The sequence below is a fragment of the Aotus nancymaae genome, unplaced genomic scaffold, assembly GCF_030222135.1.
Source record: "Aotus nancymaae isolate 86718 unplaced genomic scaffold, 86718_ANA_hifiasm-v0.15.2.pri h1tg000011l, whole genome shotgun sequence".
Classification (NCBI taxonomy): Eukaryota; Metazoa; Chordata; class Mammalia; order Primates; family Aotidae; genus Aotus; species Aotus nancymaae.
Window position 1 is genome coordinate 10,553,267 of NW_026988422.1, and position 20,131 is coordinate 10,573,397.

At 37.2% G+C, this 20,131-nt stretch overlaps 1 protein-coding gene and 1 non-coding gene across 3 annotated transcripts in view; both read right to left on the reverse strand.

Moving 5' to 3' along the window:
- Positions 1 to 20,131, reverse strand: part of MORC1 (MORC family CW-type zinc finger 1) — a 242,683-nt gene that overhangs the window by 52,428 nt on the left and 170,124 nt on the right. For both annotated transcript variants that reach the window (XM_064374590.1, XM_064374589.1), the window contains exon 23: positions 19,391 to 19,529. In XM_064374590.1, the coding sequence (XP_064230660.1) occupies positions 19,391 to 19,529 (139 nt within the window). The remainder of the gene's footprint in view (positions 1 to 19,390; positions 19,530 to 20,131) is intronic.
- On the reverse strand, positions 10,955 to 11,166 carry LOC135274522 (small nucleolar RNA U3). Its single transcript, XR_010342334.1, has one exon. It is a non-coding gene; the product is annotated as a small nucleolar RNA U3 (small nucleolar RNA).

Sequence of the window (20,131 nt, forward strand, 5' to 3'; positions counted from 1 at the left end):
TACCTTGGCCTCCCAAAGTGCTGGGATTACAGGCATGAGTCACCACACCTGGTCGACAATACGTTTCTAGAAGTATGTTAAAATGAAACCTCTTTACTACTTCATTCTCCACTTGTCTAATTCATAATCCATTAACATGTGACCACTGCTACTACTGTCTTCTTTGTCTTTCTGGAGATTTGTTTATATATCATATACAAGCATGTGTGTGTGTGTGTGTGTGTTTATAAACTTTTCCCACTTTTTGTTGTAGGGAAAGATGGTAGTGTATTACAGACATGGTCTGCATTTGTGCTTTTTCATTTAAGGATATATCTTAGAGGTCTTTCTCTTTTAATACATAAAGCGCTTCTTTATTCTCTTCTACAGCAGATTATATTCCAATGTATTGTTGTACAAAAATGTATTTAACCACATCTGTTGACAGACATTTGGATCTTCTCAATCTTTTACTATACAAACAATTTTGCAGTGACCAACCTTGTAAATAGGTAATTTCACATTTGGGTGAATACGCCTACATAATCAATTTCCCCAAAAGTGAAATTTCTGGGTCAAAAGGTACATGCCTTTATAATTTGGATAGACACTGCTAAATTGTCTCCACCAGGCTTTTTGGTGGCCTAGCATATAGTCATCTTTGCGATTATTCCAAGGCTACCTGAAGAATACCTTCTCTATTTTGAGAGTGCAGAGTTTACACACACACACACACACACACATACACATATACATATAATTATATGTATGTTGCTATTATTATTATTGATTGCTTAGGTATCCCTGGGCTGAGATTAAGTTAAAGTTTCCTATTACTAGTACGATTGTCTCTCTTTTTCACGTATCACTTGTAACTACTTTGATATCATATACATGTTTGATATTGGTTCAGTCATTTTATTTTATCCTTTACTTTTATAATTAAAGTTTTTAATGATACATTGTATTTTCTTTTTTCTGGTGACCTCCATTATAATGATAACTTTATATAATATTTTTAGTTTTCTCTGTCTTTAGACAGGATCTATATATTTCCTACTCTGAATAGTGGCAAAATTTTATTTTCCCTTCCCCCTTTTCTTCCCCTGTCTGATATTTATCAATAGAATGATCCTTCTCAGTGTTTACCTTAGTACTCAGAAGTATGCTGAGATCAAATAAATGATATCTTTTGGTCTCCTTTAACAGTTGAGGCAAACATTAAACTACCTCTCTCCTCCTATCACCCTCGACCTTCCTTTATGTGAGCTGAGTTATTTTCACATTGCCAGGGTATTAACATTCAGTTTGGTGTCTAATGCCACATAAGTTTTAGGCTTTTTGCTTTAATTAAATACAGTCAATGCTTACGTCCAGTCCTTTGCTGTAAAATTTTCAGACATCTCCCGCTGTTTGAAATTTGATCCCTAGTAATTTCCTCAGAAAGAGACCATGAGAACATTTCCTGAGCTGTTTCTTATTTTTAAAACTATTTACCTGTAGGCTTTTTCTGTGAAGAGTCGTTTGGTGAATATAAAAGTCTTGGTTTACACGTCCTTTCCTTGAGGATCTTATAGTTTTTATTTCATCACCTGAAGCTGATTTTTTTGTAGAGAAGTTTGAAGCCAAAGTGAACTGTTTTGTCCCTATAGGTGACTTGATGTATATGCCTGTTGGTCACAGGAATCTATATATTTTTTTTTACAGTCGAGTAATTTTATTATAATGTCTTACTATTGACTATTCCTATTACGTAGTATACCATTTCAATCATGTAGCTTTAAGTTTTATTGTTTTCCTGAAAAGTGTGCCTGATTTGTATCTTTAAAAATGTGTTCTTCCATTATTCTGTTTTCTCTGAGTATTCAGATTGTGCAAATATTGTGTCTCCCTTTCCTACTTCTATCATTAGCATTTTCTGTGTAATTAATTGCAAGCAATTCTTTTGTAATTTCTATTCTTTTTATTTGCTTTTTACTTTTATCCTCTACGCCAGGGGTCAGCAAACTTTTTCTGTAAAAGGCTAGATAACAAATAGTTTGGCAGGTCACATACAGTCTCTGTTGTGTATTCTTCTCTCTCTTTGCTCTCTCTCTTTCTCTCTTTATTATCTAAAAAATGTAAAAGTCATTTTCAGCTTCTGGGCCATAAATGAACAGGTAGTGGGGACAGGATTTGGCCCCTGAGTAATACTTTGTGATCTTTGTTCTGTATTCCCACTACGCTTACCAAAATGATCATTTGTCTTGTGTTCTTTCCAACTGTATGATTTCATTTATTCTGTTTCTTTTTTATTAAGTTCTGCAAATTATGTTTTATTTCACTGTCTCCTACAGTCTCAGCATCTCTTCATAAATGTTTGTATTTATGGATTAGAGTCTTCTTTCATAAAAATGACTTTTTTCATTGAGTTTTTAAAAATGTATGTATAAATGTGTATGTTTAATTGCCTTCTGATGTGCATTTTTCTTTTTCTTTTTTCTAATTTACAGCTTTAGTGAGATATAGTTGACAAACAGCAGCACAAAATTCCAGTATATAATTTAATAGATTTTTGTATATGTATAATAATCAAAGATAATTAGCATACTGATTATCTCCAAAAGTTTCCTTGTCTCCCCACACCTCTCCCAACCCTGTCCCATCCCTGAGCAACCACTGATCTGCTTTCTCTTGCTGTCAATTAGCTGCATCTTCTGGAGTTTTATATTAAGTGAAATCACATAGTATGCAATCTTTTTGTGTTTGACTTCTTTCACTTAGAAGAATTATTTAAAAACTCATCCCTAGATGGGTGCAATGGCTCATGCCTGCAATCCCAGCACTTTGGGAGGCTGAGGTGGGTGGATCACCTGAGGTCGGGAGTTCAAGACCAGCCTGACCAACATGGTGAAACCCCATCTCTACTAAATATACAAAATTAGCCGGGCATGGTAGTGCATGCTTGTAATCCCAGCTACTCAGGAGGCTGAGGCAAGAGAATCGCTTGAACCTAGAAGGCAGAGATTGTAGTGAGCCGAGATCATGCCATTGCACTCCAGCCTGGGCAACAAGAGCAAAACTCCATCTCAAAAAAAAAAAAACTTATACATATTGCTGTGGGTGAATCAAGAGTGCATTACTTCCTATTACTTAGTTTTCCACTGAATGGACATGCCATAATTTGTCCTTTCACCTCTTGATGGTCATTTGGATGGCTTCTAGGTTTTGGCAATTACAAACAAAGCTACTCACTATAAGCACACAAGTACAAGTTTTGAAGAGGGCATATGCTTACATTTCTCTTGACTCGTACCTAGCAGTGGAATATATGGGTCACATGATAGGTATGTTTTTAACATTTTAACAACTGCCAAACTAGGCTTACTCCTTTAATCCCAACCCTTTGAGAGGCCAAGGGAGGAGGATCCCTTGAGGCCAAGAGTTTGAAGCTGCTGTGAGTTATCACTGTGCCACTGCATTCCAGCCTGGGCAACAGAGAGACCCTGTCTCAAAAAACAAAGACCAAAACAAACAAACAAAAAACCCTGCCAAACTGTTTTCCTAAGTCATTTCACCATTTTACATTTTCAATGGTTGCTCTATATCCTAAGCCAACATAGTGGAATCAATCATTTTAACTTTATCCATTGTAGTAAGTGTACAGTGATACCTCATTGTGGTTTTAATTTGCAGTTTCCTTAATGATTAATGAAATTGACACTTTCCACATGTTTATTGGCTATCTGCATGTCTCCTTTGGTGAAGTACCTGCTCAAATGTGTCTATTTTTTAATTGGATTGTCTTATTACTGGTTTTTTTTTTTTTTTTTTTTTTTGAGATGAAGTTTCATTCTTGTTGCCAAGGCTGGAGTGCAATGGTACGATCTCGGCTCACCGTAACCTCCGCCTCCCAGGTTCAAGCGATTCTCCTGCCTCAGCCTCCCGAGTAGCTGGCATTACAGACATCTGCCACCACCCCCGGCTAATTTCATATTTTTAGTAGAGATGTGGTTTCTCCATGTTAGTCAGGCTGGTCTCAAATTCCCGATCTGAGGTGATCCACCCACCTCAGCCTCCCAAAGTATCAGGATTACAGGCGTGAGCAACCGCACCTGGCCAAGTTTTCAAAGTTGTCTCCATACTCTGAATACAAATCCACTGTCACACTGTTTTGCAAATAATTTCTCTCAGTGTGTGGCTTGACTTTTCAATTTCTTAACAATGTATTTTGAAGAGCAAAAGTCATTAATTTTGATAAGGTACAAGTTTTACATTTTTCATTTTATAGTTCATGCTTTTTGTGTCATATTTTAGAAATATGCCAAACACTAGGTCGCTAAAATTTCTTCCTATATTTTCTTCTAAATTTATCATTACATTTAGCCCTATGATCCATTTCAAAATAATGTTGTATATGACATAAAGTAAGAATCAATTGATTCAAAATAATCAATTATTATTTTGGGGGAATACCTGGCTATCTAAATGTTTTGGTTCCATTTGTTGAAAAGATTATTCTTCTCTCACTGAAACGTTGTGATCCCTTAGTTGAAAATTGGCTGGCATGTATGTGTGGGTCTATTTCTAAACTCTCTGCTCTATTTCATTGCTATCTTTGTCTCTTTTGACACCAATAGAGTTTTATTACCAGTATTAAAATTAAGTAGGAGTCCTCCCACTTTGTTCTTTTTTAAAGTTATTTTAATTATTCTAAATTCTTTGCACTCCATATAAATTTTAGAATCAGTTTTTAATTTCTATCAAAATACTTGTTTGAATTTTAATTGAGGCCAACTTGGAAGAATAAACATCTTAGCAATGTTGACTCTTTGAACTCATGACATAGAATCTGTCTCTGTTTATGTGTTTTATTTAATGTTTTCAGTAGTGTTTTATAACTTTCAGTGTACAGGTCTTACACGTCTTTTGTTAAATTTATCTCTAAGTATTTCATATATTTTAATGCTATTGGAAATGATATTTTTCAATTTCAATTTCCAATTGTTTGCTGCTAATATAGAGAAATGATTGATTTTCATATATTGATTTTGTATCCTGCAACCTTGCTAAAGGTCATTTTAGTAGTTCTAGTAACTTTCTGTAAATATTATCTGATTTTGTACATAAACTACCAAATCTTAAAAGAAAAAAAAAACCTTTACCTCTTCTTCTGCAATCTGAGTGCCTTTTATTTCTTTTTCTCTCTTTTCACACCATCTAGAACCTCCTACACAATGTGGAACTGGAGGGGTGGAGGGAAACGCCCTTGCCTCATTTCTGACCTTAGTGGGAGAACATTGATTCTTTCACTAATAAGCATGATTTTAGCTGCAAGTGTTTTGTATATGCCCTATATCAATTGAGAGAATTTTCTTCTATTCCAGCTTTCCTGAAAATTTTATCAGGAATGGTTATAGTTGCTTCTTTTTTGTCATTTTATTTTGCTAGAATTCTTCAGCATTTTTCTTTTGGCATTTTATTTATATGTTATATTATTATATGGTTTCTTATTGAAACTGTACTGGAATCCTTTTTTTTTTTTTTTTTTTTTTTTTTTTTTTTTTTTTTTAGTGTATCTGTTTAGATGCTATACTACTTTGTTTTTTTAAACATACCATTATAAAAGTTAGATTTTCCAGGTCCAGCTCTTTACCAGAGTTTTCTACAGAAAGGGTAAGTGGAGGGCAAAATTGTAGGCAAGTTATTTTTCACAAGGAAAGCTTCTTTTCTTCTGAACTCTACAAAAACTACTGCTTCTTCAAATTATGACTTATTTGAGTCCTTTCCTGTGCATTTCACATCTTCTTCTTCTGTGAATCAAAGTTGCTCCAGTAGGGTTCCTGTTGCCTGCTGGCTATTTCAGACAAAAGGCTATAGCTTTCCCATCTCTAGATGTATCTTTCTTCAGTAAGTGTATATTTGTATTAATTCTTTTGATATGCTATCACTGGGCTCTAGATGCTGGTACCTTGATATTTAACTTCCCAGTCTTTAGAACTGTGAGAAATAAATTTCTTTTCTTTATAAATTACCCAATTTTTGGTATTCTGATATAGTATCACAAAATAGACTAACAGTTTCCTAGTTTGACTAAAATTTCAGTTTGCATTTTTGTCTTCCATTTTCTGTGTTCCTCTTAGAAGACTTTCAGAAAAAGAATGGGGAAATGCAAGTCTATATAGCCATATTTATACCAAAAGTTCCCTATAACACTTTACCTACCATTATATTGTATGTATCACACTGTCTAATAGTTATATGTTGGCATGTGTGTCTCTCTCAATAGACTGTAAACTCCCAAGCATTTGTTTTATCTGTAGTACCTCATACAAGATTTTGAGTATTATAGGTTCTTAACAAAATGTTGATGATTGGCAGGATAAACAGATGCTTCCAGAGCCTACTGGTCATCTCTTTCATAGCCAAAACAGTGCCACAAGTCTACTCTACATTCAAAATGTGGTTACTTCTCCACTACTTGTTGGAACTTATCACACCATTCAGATGCTTTATATTAAATTCCAGTGTATGCTCTCTTCCAGTGTTCATATCACTCTGATATAAGTATTGTTCCTGATATAGCAAAATGGATTTCACAATGTGTGATTCTGTTAAATTATTTGGGTTTGTAATATTTTAGGTGCTAGCTTGAAGATAATTATTTTGTGCTACATAGTTTTATTGTAATGGATTTTATGCTGAACTACTAATCATATCACTAAACAGAATTTTGAGTAAATAAAAATTTTATAACTTCTATAAATTATGCTCTTTCATTTTAACTTCAGAGTTGCTTCTACCAAAGAACTTGAGATATTATAGAAAAACATAGCAAAGATGTCTCAACTACATTTTGAGTAGAAAGACATTAATAATTATGGTCAAATAAAACTTTTTTGTATGTTTGCTTTTTTGAGATGAAGTCTCACTCTGTCACCCAAGCTGGAGTGCAGTGGCACAATCTCTGCTCACTGCAACCTCTGCCTCCCGGGATCAAGCGATTCTCCTGCCTCAGCCTCCCGAGTAGCTGGAATTACAGGTGCCGCCATCACACCCAGCTAATTTTTTTGTATTTTTAGTAGAGAGGGGATTTCACCATGTTGGCCAGGCTGGTTTTGAATTCTTGACCTCAAGTGATCTGCCCTCCTTGGCCTCCCAAAGTGCTAGGATTACAGGTGTGAGCCACTGTGCCCAGCCCCAAATAAAACATTTTAAGGTAATACAGAAGCAAGAACAGACACAGTAACAACCTCTAGTAACAGGATGAAGGCAAAAATTCACTCATAATTGGAAGAGCACAGCAGGAGACAGAGGAAGAGCTCAAAGACAGCAGCACTGAACACCCTTTCTCCATTAGATCTATACCTAGAAGGTTTTACCATAGTCAATGAGTGGGCTACATTTTAACTATATCTTTAGTAAAGTGCACCATATCCTTAAGAACATCAGTTCTGTTTCTCCCACCCACCTGGATTCTGCTCATCTTCTTCCTTAATTCTATCACATGCTACTTTCACTTTGGAACTCCAGGGGTAGCTCAAGTTCAGTCTTTTCATCTCTTAAAAATTATCCACCTCTGAAATGCTTTTCCCTTCTTCATAATTCATAGTTCCTCTAATTCTTTCAGGATTATTATCAATGCTCTTCATATACACAAAAACTTCCTTTCCCACAGTTGTCCTTTCTCTGAATTTATTATACCCCTCCTCTTGATTTCCCTTCCATTCTCAATCCTGCCTGAGAAAAATAGTCCATCACATCAGCTATGCTCTGCCACGCCATCCTAATAATCCTCAGTCTTGGATCAATCACATCATTTTCCATCTCTGCAGAAATTCCAGGTGCTAAAATTTGTGCAAATTGAATATCTCTTATCCAAAATGCCTGGGAACAGAAGTGATTCCCAGGACAGTCAGTCTGGGAATCAGATTTGGGATTTTTTTTGAATTCTGGAATATTTACACATATATAATTAGTTATCTTGGGAACCCAAGTCTGAACATGAAAACCATTTATGTTTCATATACACCTTATACACATAGTCTTAAGGTAATTTAATACAATATTTTAAATACTTTTGTGTATGAAACAATGTTTTGACTGTGTTTTGACTGCAACCTGTCACATAAAACCAGATGAATTTTCCTCTTGTAGCGTCATGTCGCACTCAAAAAATTTTAAATTTTGGATTATTTTGAATTTCAAATTTTCAGAACAGCGACGCTTAAACTATATATAACCACTGAATCCACACTACAAGAAATGTGTCTGGTTCTCATACTCTTCTGGATGATCTTTTCACTTTTCCCTAACTAGTTTCTGTATCCATCTCCACAAGATTGTTCCAAATCTTTACTGTACCCAGCACATCAAACCTGCGTCTTTCACTCGGATGACCCTGCCTCCTCTTTAGATAGTAGAAAAAGAATTTGAGGTTTTTAGGTGTGTGTGTGAACACCCTTAACTTCTTGTCCACAATCTCAGAGGAAAACATGTCCCTCCTCCCGCTCTAACGTAAACCCTGCAGCTGGGTCTTAGTAATCCTTCCTTCCTCTCCTTGCTGGACTCTCTACATGAAAAAGGTCCCACCACACCTGTGTGCTATATTTCCCCAATTTTACTGGCTTTTTTCTCTTAGTCCAGAAACATTGTCTAATCTCACTCTGTCACCTAGGCTGGAGTGCAGTGGCACCATCTCCACTTACTACAACTTTTGCCTCCCAGGTTCAATCTATTTTACCTAATCATGAATTTACCTCAACCCCACATAACGCTCTAGCTGTAACCCCATGTTTCTTTGCTTCTTTAGTACAAAACTTCCTGACACAGCTCATTACACATGGCTTCCATTTCTTTACTTCCCATTCACCATTTCCCCTCATCCCATCTGGCTTTCCCTCTGAAACACCTTGCTGAGGTTGGCAATGGCCTTTCTGTTATAAGACCCAATGAACTTAGCACAATGCTAAGTACTTATCATTGATCATAATAGATACAGAGGAAATACTTGTATACTTAATTTAGTAATCCAATGGAATTGAAGTGAAAAGGTCAAAGCAAAATGTAGAACACAAGATTAGGGCCGGGCGTGGTGGCTCACACCTGTAATCCCAGTACTTTGGGAGGCCAAGGTGAGCAGATCACCTGAGGTTGGGAGTTTGAGACCAGCCTGACCAACATGGAGAAACCCCATCTCTACTAAAAATACAAAATTAGCTGGACATGGTAGCACATGTCTGTGATCCCAGCTACTCGGGAGGCTGAGGCAGGAGAATCACTTGAACCCAGGAGGCGGAGGTTGCTGTGAGCCACGATCATGCCATTTCACTCCAGACTGGGCAACAAGAGAAAAACTCCATCTCAAAAAACTAAAAATAATAAATAATAAATAAATAAATAAAACCCACCAGATTAGGGAAAAGTTTTCTAAAGCATTAAGACAAAAAGTAGCATACTTTGCTTTATCTATTGAAGCATCCACGGTGGAAAGAGCAATTTACACATAATTAGTGCACTAAATTTATACACGTTAAGTGTACTAAATGAAGCTGACCTAAATGAAAAATGCAAATAGTTCCCCTAAAAGTTTTCCTTCTAATTCTAATTAGAGATAGAGATTTTCACTAATAGATACATTTCCACTAATAAATGAAGATTTTCAGCATCACTTTTGGGGTTGGCCTATTGTTTTAAAAATACATTTTTTAAAAAATCACATATGTACTTTTTTGAGGAACACTTTCTTACATCTTTGATTGCATTTTTGTAAAACAGAAATCTGAATAACACAGTTAATCTACTTCAAAATCTGAGTTACTTAATGAGTTTACCAATGATAGCATCATTTTTATCATCATCATCTTTTCAGATTTCAAAGAAGAATCATTACCCTAGAAAGCTGAAAATATCAGTATTCATTTTTTAAATGACACTTATAACTTCTCCCAGCAAGACTATTACATTTCTTTATGAGTTCACAGAGTCCTGCAAATCACAGACAGAATCAGTGAGAGCTGCATGAGATGAACTGTCTCTGGAAGTAGAAAAACTGAAGAATCCTTAAACCAGGAATAAAGAATTGAAAAGCAGTGACACATAGAATCATTTGGGAAGCTGGCAGAAATGCAGATTCCAAAGCACCAGACTCAGAGATTCTTGTTTAGTCAGTCTGGTGTAGATCTCAGGAGCGAGTATTTCTATAAAATTGTGACACTGCTCTCTACCAGACAGTCCCATAATTGTAGACTCACAGCCCTGGAAAGTAAAGAATGCTTTCTGTCAATTGTTTGTGGGACTATAGAGAAAATATTTTTATGTTTCTATATCGTTAGGATTTTCTCCTTAAATTTACTTCACTTGGGACCTGGACTAAAAGAGCAAATCTTAGAATTTGATCTGCAACCGATTATCAGTGGAGCAGGCATCTAAAGAGATTTGCCTCCAGAGACATTTACCTCTCTGGAGGTATCTGTTTACATTTTAAGGGAGGAATGAAATCTGGGACCACAGAGACAAGACCAGAGTCGTCAAGATGAAGAAACTAGTGTCGTCTTTCCCCACCCCTGGAGATCTGTTTATATTCCAATGGGTAAGAGTTACAACCCAGGGTCCTTCCCAAAGAGCAAAAGAGTGTGGAGAGGGTGGTTGCTACTCTCCTATAGAAACGTCCGGATACATTTTCTTAGGAGTTCTTTGCCTATAGTACAAATTGTAGGATATCATCTGATCTGACTCTCACCCAATCCATTGCTCCAGGGGTAAAAACTGGAGCAAAGGGTAATTAGCATGATTACTTGTATCGTAACAATCTGTTCTGCTTCAGAAATATCATGCTTATATTCAAAATAGTATTAGTAAATACAGATACTTGAAAAATAACTGCTTGTGATAAAAGATTGGCAACTAATATTCATGGGTTCTAAAATTTGAATGGGTCTTTGTAAACATCTAGCTTAATTCCCCACCCCCGCCTTTTTTATTTGTTAAAGCAGGAACCACTTGACTGTGTCCTCTCCCTATTCCTCTCCCAAAGGAAGAGAGGAATAATCACCAAGAGCAAATGAATGGCCAGTTGCAGTGAAGCAATGCTGGCTCCACACTCAGGAGAGAACGCTGCGCCTCCTCCTCCTGGGTTCCTGAGCCTAAATGTTCAGAGAAACTTCTCTAGAAATGACCTATAGGCATGATTCCTGAAAATACAGTCTTATTCTTCTTCTTTTCCCCAGGCTGGGGATACTCGATCAAGGACTACAGACACCAGACAGGCCTGAGGTCACTCAGCTAATGAACAACAGAGCTGGGACTTGAAGGCAAGGATCCTAACGCCAGGCCACAGCCGTCCACTACATCCTGCTGCTTGCACCTCCTTCTTCAAAGAGCTCCTAAGCATTCCTCCTTCTATAAAGCTTTCCAAAGTCACTTTGCCTTCCAAATCTGCCCGCTATAGACAGAGCTACTCAGCAAAAGAAATATGATTATTATTAGCAGTTAATGTCTCAATGTTTCTTACACAGAAGAGCAACCGAACCAAACTGAAACCAGAAAAGCAGAGTCATTTGAACAGCTTTGAACTAAGACTCAATCCTCAGATGCACCCCTATTCCTACATCATGCTGGCCAGAGGGGCAATACAGTTTAGTGACAGAATGAGGGGTCTAGAGCCAGTCTGCACTGGCCGAACTCATGGTTCTGCAGTTTCCTAACTCCATCCTTGGCAGATTATTTCTCTCTGACTCGGTTTCCTCATCCACAAAACAGGAATCATAATAATAATAGTATTGTAATGAGGATTAAATGTCAGTGCACTTAGAGCACTAATAGAGGCACATTCTAAGTGTTGTTATCATGTCACCCTCCATTCATCCTTCTCGTTAGGTTTCTTCCTCTATGTAATATGTACAGTTATAGGAATTAGGTAGTTTTAAAATTCACCAAAAGTATAGATAATTATGGAAATCTCAGGGAGAGACTGGAGAGAAGGCAATTGGAAATATGAAAAATATGTAATTAGCCTTTATTACAAAATATTCTGCGGTGACCACGTGGTATAATACATGCAAAAGCAAATAGCGGGTGAACCGTGAAGTATACGTAGCCTAAGCGGAACGTCCCTCCCTTACCATGCCTCTTCTATGGCGCTGTCCTAACTTCATATTTATAATTTGGTATTTTCTACTTTAAAAGGATCCCCAAAATTGTACGAACCTCAGGCGCAAACAAAACAAAATAGAAACAAACTAGGTCTGCTGCTATTCAGAAGCATTTTAAGTAACACTTCCTTATTTTCAAACGCCAGAAATTATTCCTAGTGGTCTTGGCTAGTGCCCACAAGACCTTCTTGGGGTCCCACCAAGAAGAGGAAAGGTTATTCTAGACCATCGTGAAGCAAAATTCATGGACGAATATCAGTTCTTTAGGACTGCATGCAAACCCCGATGTGTCAGGAGACCTTGTAACCTGGTTAGAATGCTGGACGTGGTGGGGGACCACTAACTGAAGGAGTGGAGAGGTTAAATCACATGTTGGTAAAGTTTAAGGTGAAAAACAGACCCCAATTAAGATGAAGTATGAATTTTACTCAAGCCTCTAGAAATTTAGACAGAAGAAGGAAGCAGATTCAGATCACAAATACAGTCAGGGGACAAGGGTTGATTGAGCTTGAAGCAGGGGTACAAGATACAAGATTTAAGTTCAAAATCAGAAGAACAGTCATGAAACACAGTTCCCCAAACTGAATTCAAAATATAAATTTAGGTCCTAAGTAAGAAGGAAATTGGGTCAAGCAAGTTGAAAAACAGATTCAAGCTCAGAGAGGAGGACTCAGGTGGGTTGGTGTCAAAGGATACAGGCACAGAGGCACAGATTTCCTTGAGAGGGGAGCAGCGAGCAGCCTGCTGTGGAAGGAAGTCAAAGACTTGTATCTTACTCTAAGCAGAGTCAAGGAACAGGCCCTGAGGTGTACCCAGGACACCAGGCAGCCTCTGATAGTCCCCAATTAACATGCACACTAACTGGGGACTGGCTTTACATAGAGTTCAGATGCTTAAGGAGTTTTTGTAGGGTAGAGATCAAATAGGTGTATTTGGATTAAAACCCAAATTAGTATTCCCTGCAGTGAAAATCATTTCTGGCAACACATCTGAACCTCTACTCCTCTCTCCATTTCTGCTGATGTGAACAGGAATGACTGACTAGCATGCAAAGAGCAGGATGTAATGAGGCAAGACTGCCTGCCACTATCAAAGCTATTGGTGTCCTTCTTGGAGGAAAAATGTGTTCCCTCTGGGCTCAAACTTCTCTTGGCCTTTGAAAACAGCATTTGTTCACTTCTGTGAACCTCAGGAGCAGACAACAATGGATGGCATTCCTCAGTGTAAACCTCATGGCAAAATAAAGATACTTATGAAACCAGGAGCTGAGAATGTCCTGAGTTCCCTGCACCACACTGTGCCACAAAGCCAGGCTGTTCTGATGCCCTTTAATCATTAGTGCTGCCTGGGTTAGTTCAGTAAACTATGAATGCTGTTCCATCACATCAGCTTCTCAAGAAAGGACGAGTAAGAAAATAATTTGGACAATCAGTGCAAGTTAAGGAGTTGAACTCCTGTTAGACGCCTACTGTGGCCAACATTGCACCAGGTGTGGTGGTAGGAGGTACACAGAAGAAAGCAATACATGATACCTCTGCCTTCAAGGGACTTGTACTCTAGTTAATCATAAGCAATTTGTTCAATGTCTCAATTCCTATGCCATGAACACAGGGCATAGGACCCAAAAGTGTGAATATATTATGCATTATCCCTCTTTGAAAAGCAATACATCACCATAGAGAAATGAGATCTTTGTAGTAAGAGCAATAAAGGAAAACATTTCATCTATAGTAACTAGAACAGCCACTTATTAGACAAGGGCCTTTAGGTGTCACAAATTTGGGATCATGACAGTTTATATAAGGAGACTGAAAAGCACTCTTGAAGAATAAATAAACGTATTTTCTATGGCATCTGTCACTATAGTTATACAGATTTGAAACCTCAGCAGCCTATACAATAATGACACATTAAAAAGATTAAATTCTACATGGAAAAATGCATTCACATTCTTCATTACAAAGTTGTACCCAGATACACCATTCAATTTGAAAAACACAGCTAAAAGTTCAGCAAGCCTTCTTTGCTCTACATTTACTGCTAAAACAACCAATGTGGGAATTGCCAGATTATACTATTTCATTTCTGAGTGTATGTGTGTCCACATGAGCACTGAAAAAGAACGGAATTCTATTGCTGGAGTTCCTTCTCACCAGGCACGACGTCTTATAAAGGCTATTTATTTGATTGGATGACTATCAACATGACAAATGAAATCCAAATGCAGTCTCTGTACTCCAATCCAAATACAACAGTTTATTATCATCCGGTGTAAGAAAATTTGGTCTGCAGTAATATATGCAGAAGTTGTCAAGTCTGACCTATGTAGAGTCAACCAAGCCAATCAAATATAAAATATTCATCTTTCAGGAATTCTGCATAAATCAAATTATTCCTTCCATCCTTCATTCATGGTTTGCTAAATACCTATTACGTGAAAGCTGCAGGCCTAGGTACTGTTGGGAATGCAAAGATGAAAAAAAAAAATCTTTTCTTTCAAAAGCAGATAGTCTGATTGGGAGGCAGATAAGACATATAATTAACTATAACATTAGACACAAAGTAACTATAATACCAGGTAGAAAGTAAAACAGTAAGAAAGACCACATGGGACAAAGGGAACAGGAAGGAAGGAGATACTTTTCCAAGTAGGTAAATGTAAGAATTCATACAGGGATTGGCAATAGTTTTGGATTTTGAAGGACTGGAGAAGAACCAGAGGCTGCTCCAGACAAGAATGCAGATACAAAGGCCTGCAGAGCAGCATGGGAGTGATGACTCATAAGGAACATGGAGAAGCTCAGTAGGAGCACCACACACAGTGGAAGAAACTAAGGCTATTATATTAATAGAAAGGTAACTAGTGTCAGATTATAGACAGCCTGAACTGTAGGCCAAGAAATTTATAGTAAACAGAAAAGATTAGTTCAGAAAGACCTAGGGGACACATAAGCAATTCATCACACATTGCACAAATATACTGATTATGCAAATACACTATTCATTAACATTACTGAGGTAAAAAGGGGTAAATATAGGGTAGCTTAAATCAGGGAAAAAATTATGATCTGTCTTTTAATGATTGAGGGCGTTAAGTGGATTTCACATGGTACCATAAAACCCTGAATAAAGTGTAAGTAAAACTAGATTCTGTGTGCATGATAATGACACGATCGCCCTTGTTATACAATAGAAGGTGGAAGAGAAATTTTAAGTTAAAAATTCAGAAAAAGGCAAATTGAGAATGAGGAGGTCCTGAAATACAGAGAAATTGATTTTATAACATTACGGTTTTTAAATTATTTCCTAGGTTTGCCGAAAAATAACAATTATCCAGCTAATATGACAATTACAACTGAGCAATCAAGTGAAACAATGGAAATAAAAGTTTCATCATCTGGCCAGCAGGTGGCACTTGCCACTCAGTATAGAAAATAGCAGGTAACAAGGAATGAAGCTGAAAGTGGAGTTAGAAACCGATTACCCATTCATCTATTCAGAAGGATAAAGATGGGGATGGGTTGTATTCAGAAGCACAATTTATAATGAGGATCTTAGCTTGTTGACATAGCTTATCAATTACATGGAGGACAACCCCTTTATAACATGCACCACAGGTGACAGATCTTGAATTTGAGCTCTCCCATTTAGTTTACTGAACTTAGGTATTTCCCTTAACAAATATAATTTGCAATATATAAGTTTGCTGCTACTGTAAATGTTCTTATGTCCTTTTTGTCTGTATTTTTCCTATGAGACTGTGAGGAAAATGGTGCTGGAATTAGGCAAAAAGGAAATAAATTCCAACCTCACCATTTAAAGCTATGTGATTTAAAATTATTTAACTTTTTTGGATTTCACTTTTCTCTTTGTTAAAATAGATATCGCTAGCTGGAATGCTGTAGGAATTAAATAAGCCACCATGTGGAAACGATACCTTTAGACCTAGCTACTTCATTTTCTCCTATGGAACAACATCCAATGGTTAGGATACCTCTCTTACCATCTAATCATTAGATAACCACAGAACCTAAACTCCAGAAAGATCTCTGATTTACCTAGTCAACCCTTCATTTTCCAGATCAAGACGGCTGCTACCATTAAAGTTGAAATGGAAGAGAGTTAAGAGATAGGGTGTACAGGTTTAGGTCATTTTATATTCACTACCCAGGTCTGGTCAATGGATAAGTGGTCACTGGGAGTGGGAGGGAGGAAGAGAAAACAGGAGATGGGCAAACAATAATTACATGGCATATACTGTATGATTTTGCGATACTGAGAGAATAGGCGAATGGACACCAACAGCAGACACACAGTGAATCATGGTAATAAACTAGCCCGTTCTTGATTTTCCAGTGGTGTCTAGCCTACACCTGAAGAGTGTCTACACTGAACCTGAATAAAGTCAATGATGCCCTGCTTTTCTGGCTTTCCCATCCTCACTTATATCACCTTCCAAAACTTCTTCTAACAGGTTTTAGAAGACAGGAGAACAAGAAATTTATATTGAACACTGGATGGTTTCGAGTCTTATTTTTGGCATCAGATAAATATCACCAAAACATAGTTCCGAACACTTTCATGGATTAGTTTTGTGAAAGGGGGAATCGAGGTCATCTTTCAGAGGTCTTCTATTCAATAATTACCATATAATAATTATAAGGGAGTTGCATCATTTTAACAAGTCACACCATTTTTAAAAGACAGATACCACACAAATACTGAGTTTAATTTTTAACATATGTAAGCTTAGCATGTAATTTAAGTGACTGGTTCCATGAAGGAACAAATCAGTGCTCATCTCCAAGGAACCCTTCAGGTTGTTTTTCTCACCTGAAATGCCTTATCCTTTTCCCTCTATTTATCCTAAATAGACTGCAAGACACAAGTGCCAGTTCCCCTATACAATTTTATTTGATTTTTTTTTTTCTGAGACAGAGTCGCACTCTTTCCCCCAGGCTGGAGTGCAGTAGCACGGGCTCACTGTAACCTCTACCTCCCAAGTTCAAAGGATTCTCTCACCTCAGCCTCCCAAGTAGCTGGGATTACAGGAGTGAGCCACCATGCCCAGCTAATTTTTTTGTATTTTATGTAGAGACGATATTTTACAATGTTTGCCAGGCTGGTCTCAAACTCCTGACCTCAAGTGATCTGCCCGCCTCAGCCTCCCAAAGTGCTGGAATTACAGACGTAAGCCACTGCACCCGACGTTATATAACTTTCTTTGACTGAAGCTGCCCTCACTGTCTTCTGTAGTAAACTTCTATTGCCGTGTCAGTTACAGTAAGAAAACACATTTGAATTAATATTACTTTATAGTGGTTGCTCATTTTTAAACAGCTGTCAGACTTGGTCCACAAAAAGACTGTATAATATCGAGGGCATGTTTTATTTATTGATTTAACTACCTATTGAGTACCCAGTATATGCCAGGCACTATTTTGGTTAAGACAGATTCACAGTAAGTAAAACCAAGACTATCCCTGCTCTCATGGAACTTACATTTTGGTTACAGACACTCTGTATTCCCCATAATACTCAGCCTGGGACAGACCTGAGGGCAAATATGTGCTCAATGATCACCTCAAAATTAACTGGTTGCCTTTGGTTGAATGAACCTCAACCCAAAGCCTTCCTTGATTAGCACAAAAGCAGGGTCAGGTAGAGGCCCTGAAAACTAGAAAGTATGTAAAAGATATTAGAAATCTTTTCAAAAAAAAAAAAAGGATTTTGTAAAATTTTCCTTTTGCAAAAGGGAAAAAAAGGATGGAGAGGATTCTTACTTCCTTTGAAGTACTGGCAGTGAATTTCTATATAAGGACTGCTAAATTTCTTTGTTTACATTTGAAACAAACTAAATCTATAACCTTAGCTTAAATCTTATTTTAAAAATCAACTACCAAAAAAAAAGAATAAGCAAAACTGTTGGCCCAAATCTGCTCTTCCATCAGCTGCCATCAAATTCTCTGCCTCAGTGATGAATACAACATCCAATAATAAACAAACAAGCTAATTAAGTCTTGGTGATCGGCATTATTACTATACAGGGGTTGGCTATGATCGCTACGGAAAAGATAAACAATGCCCAGAAATGCAAATAAAGATGCAATCAATTCAGGATGTGCTGAATGCCTTCACAAAGCTGCAAAGTGTGGTAAAGAAAATAAGAAACAAAATTGAAATATTTCATAACAAAAATATCTGAATGTACTTAATTATTTATTAAAAGTTTGTGAAACCATTGTTGCTGACTTATGTTTTCAAACCCTTAAAAACTGTAGAAAGTTGAACTACTTTTTAGAGGTGGGGAGTGCTTAGGAGAATGTGTTTCCAAAATGACTCAGTATCTTTCCAAGAGAGACCCTAAGACTCCAGGGTAGAAAGGAAGGCTCGGGGTTTTTTTGGTTGTAATCTCAGGTGGTATCTGACTTGCACTGCAGAACCCCAGCAAGCTAAGTGAGGTAGAAGAGTAATCCTCCAGGAGCCCAGGAAAACACTTACTATAAGCTGCTACGGCTGGGGAGCTTAACTCCCACTTCATCATTAAATTTTCTATTTTAATAAGCATTTTATTTCCTGACATCTATAGACGTGTCCACACATTTAGACATATGCAACAAGTGCTATTTGAGAAAGCTGACAGGCACACAATTAAAAATGATGAATTTATGTGCTAAATCTATAGAGATTTAATTATTACTCAAGAAAATAAAATAATTTTTCTACATGCCACACTTTCTTACACTCGAAATTGTCATGGTTACCTATGTTGATTGATGGCAATGTTTTATTTATTGAATTTTCTTAACAATTAAATATGACTTTGACTTTCTAAATTAATAGGTTAACGCTTTTTAAAAGAACTCTTTACCTTAAAACCCTCCCTCGGGAAGAAGTGTAATGAAACAGAAACAGCCTATCCTTTGGCGTTACACAAACTTGTGTTACACCTTGACCACATGACTTTGGACATGCTGGCTGACTTGGGCTCTATGTGCAGCTGTGGAGTGGAAAGGAAATAAATGTCTCTATTTCTCACATGCATTGTTGTGTAGATGGGCTTCGATATCATTATACAGTATTTTTTTTACAAAGTTCTCCACCCTCCTCTGTAGTGATTCTCTAGAACAGGTCTTAGACCCAAAATGAAAAGATCTCAAAAAGGACAGGAAAAAGGGTATACACATTTTATTGTGTAAACTGCTTTAGTCAATTTGCACATATGAAACCAACAGCTCAAGAATCACAGTAGAATTGGGGAGGAATCGATAACAACTGACCTGCGGCTGTTCTTCTGCCAGTCTATTTTGATACTTCAGGACCGACTCTCTAAGTTGCTTCTCTTTCTCATTTTTCGATGGTGATACCGTGCTCATGGCACCCAGGGGAATGGAAGGTAGACGTTCTATCTGATTACAACTTCAGAATCAACAAGTACAAGATTAACATCAGGAGGAAATACAAAACTATTTACTGTCTCTAAAAGATGATTTGCTTCTAAAAGGAGTTACTCTTTATGTCACATATTCAAAATTCAAATACAAAGGAAAAGCATTGTATTGGTGGCTTTAGGTAACAAATGACCTTAAATCTCCAATTTGCATGGTAAACAGTTTAATGAAAAACGTGGACAGTGGCATATATTTACGAGGATGGGAAAGTGTCAATTACATTGCGAATGCTTCATTTATTCTACATTATCATGAAATGAAGCCATTTGCAAAAATTATTTTAGATCACTGACCTTATCTCATCAGTGTCATTCCCCACCCCCGGAAAAACTTGGTAGAGAAATATATATGCCTCTTTAAAATATAGCAAATAATTATGCCTCTGAAACACATGGATTATCTGTTTGATGACCCAAGATCACTGTGAAGGCCAGTGACTACGTGATGTGATGTAGGATTCAGCAACAGCCTCGGAGGTCCTGAGCTGCATAGAGCCCCTTCCGCAAATCGCCCGATGGTTCTGACTGCAGCATCCTGCCCAAGTGCTCTACTGCCGTAAGGGTATCTGCT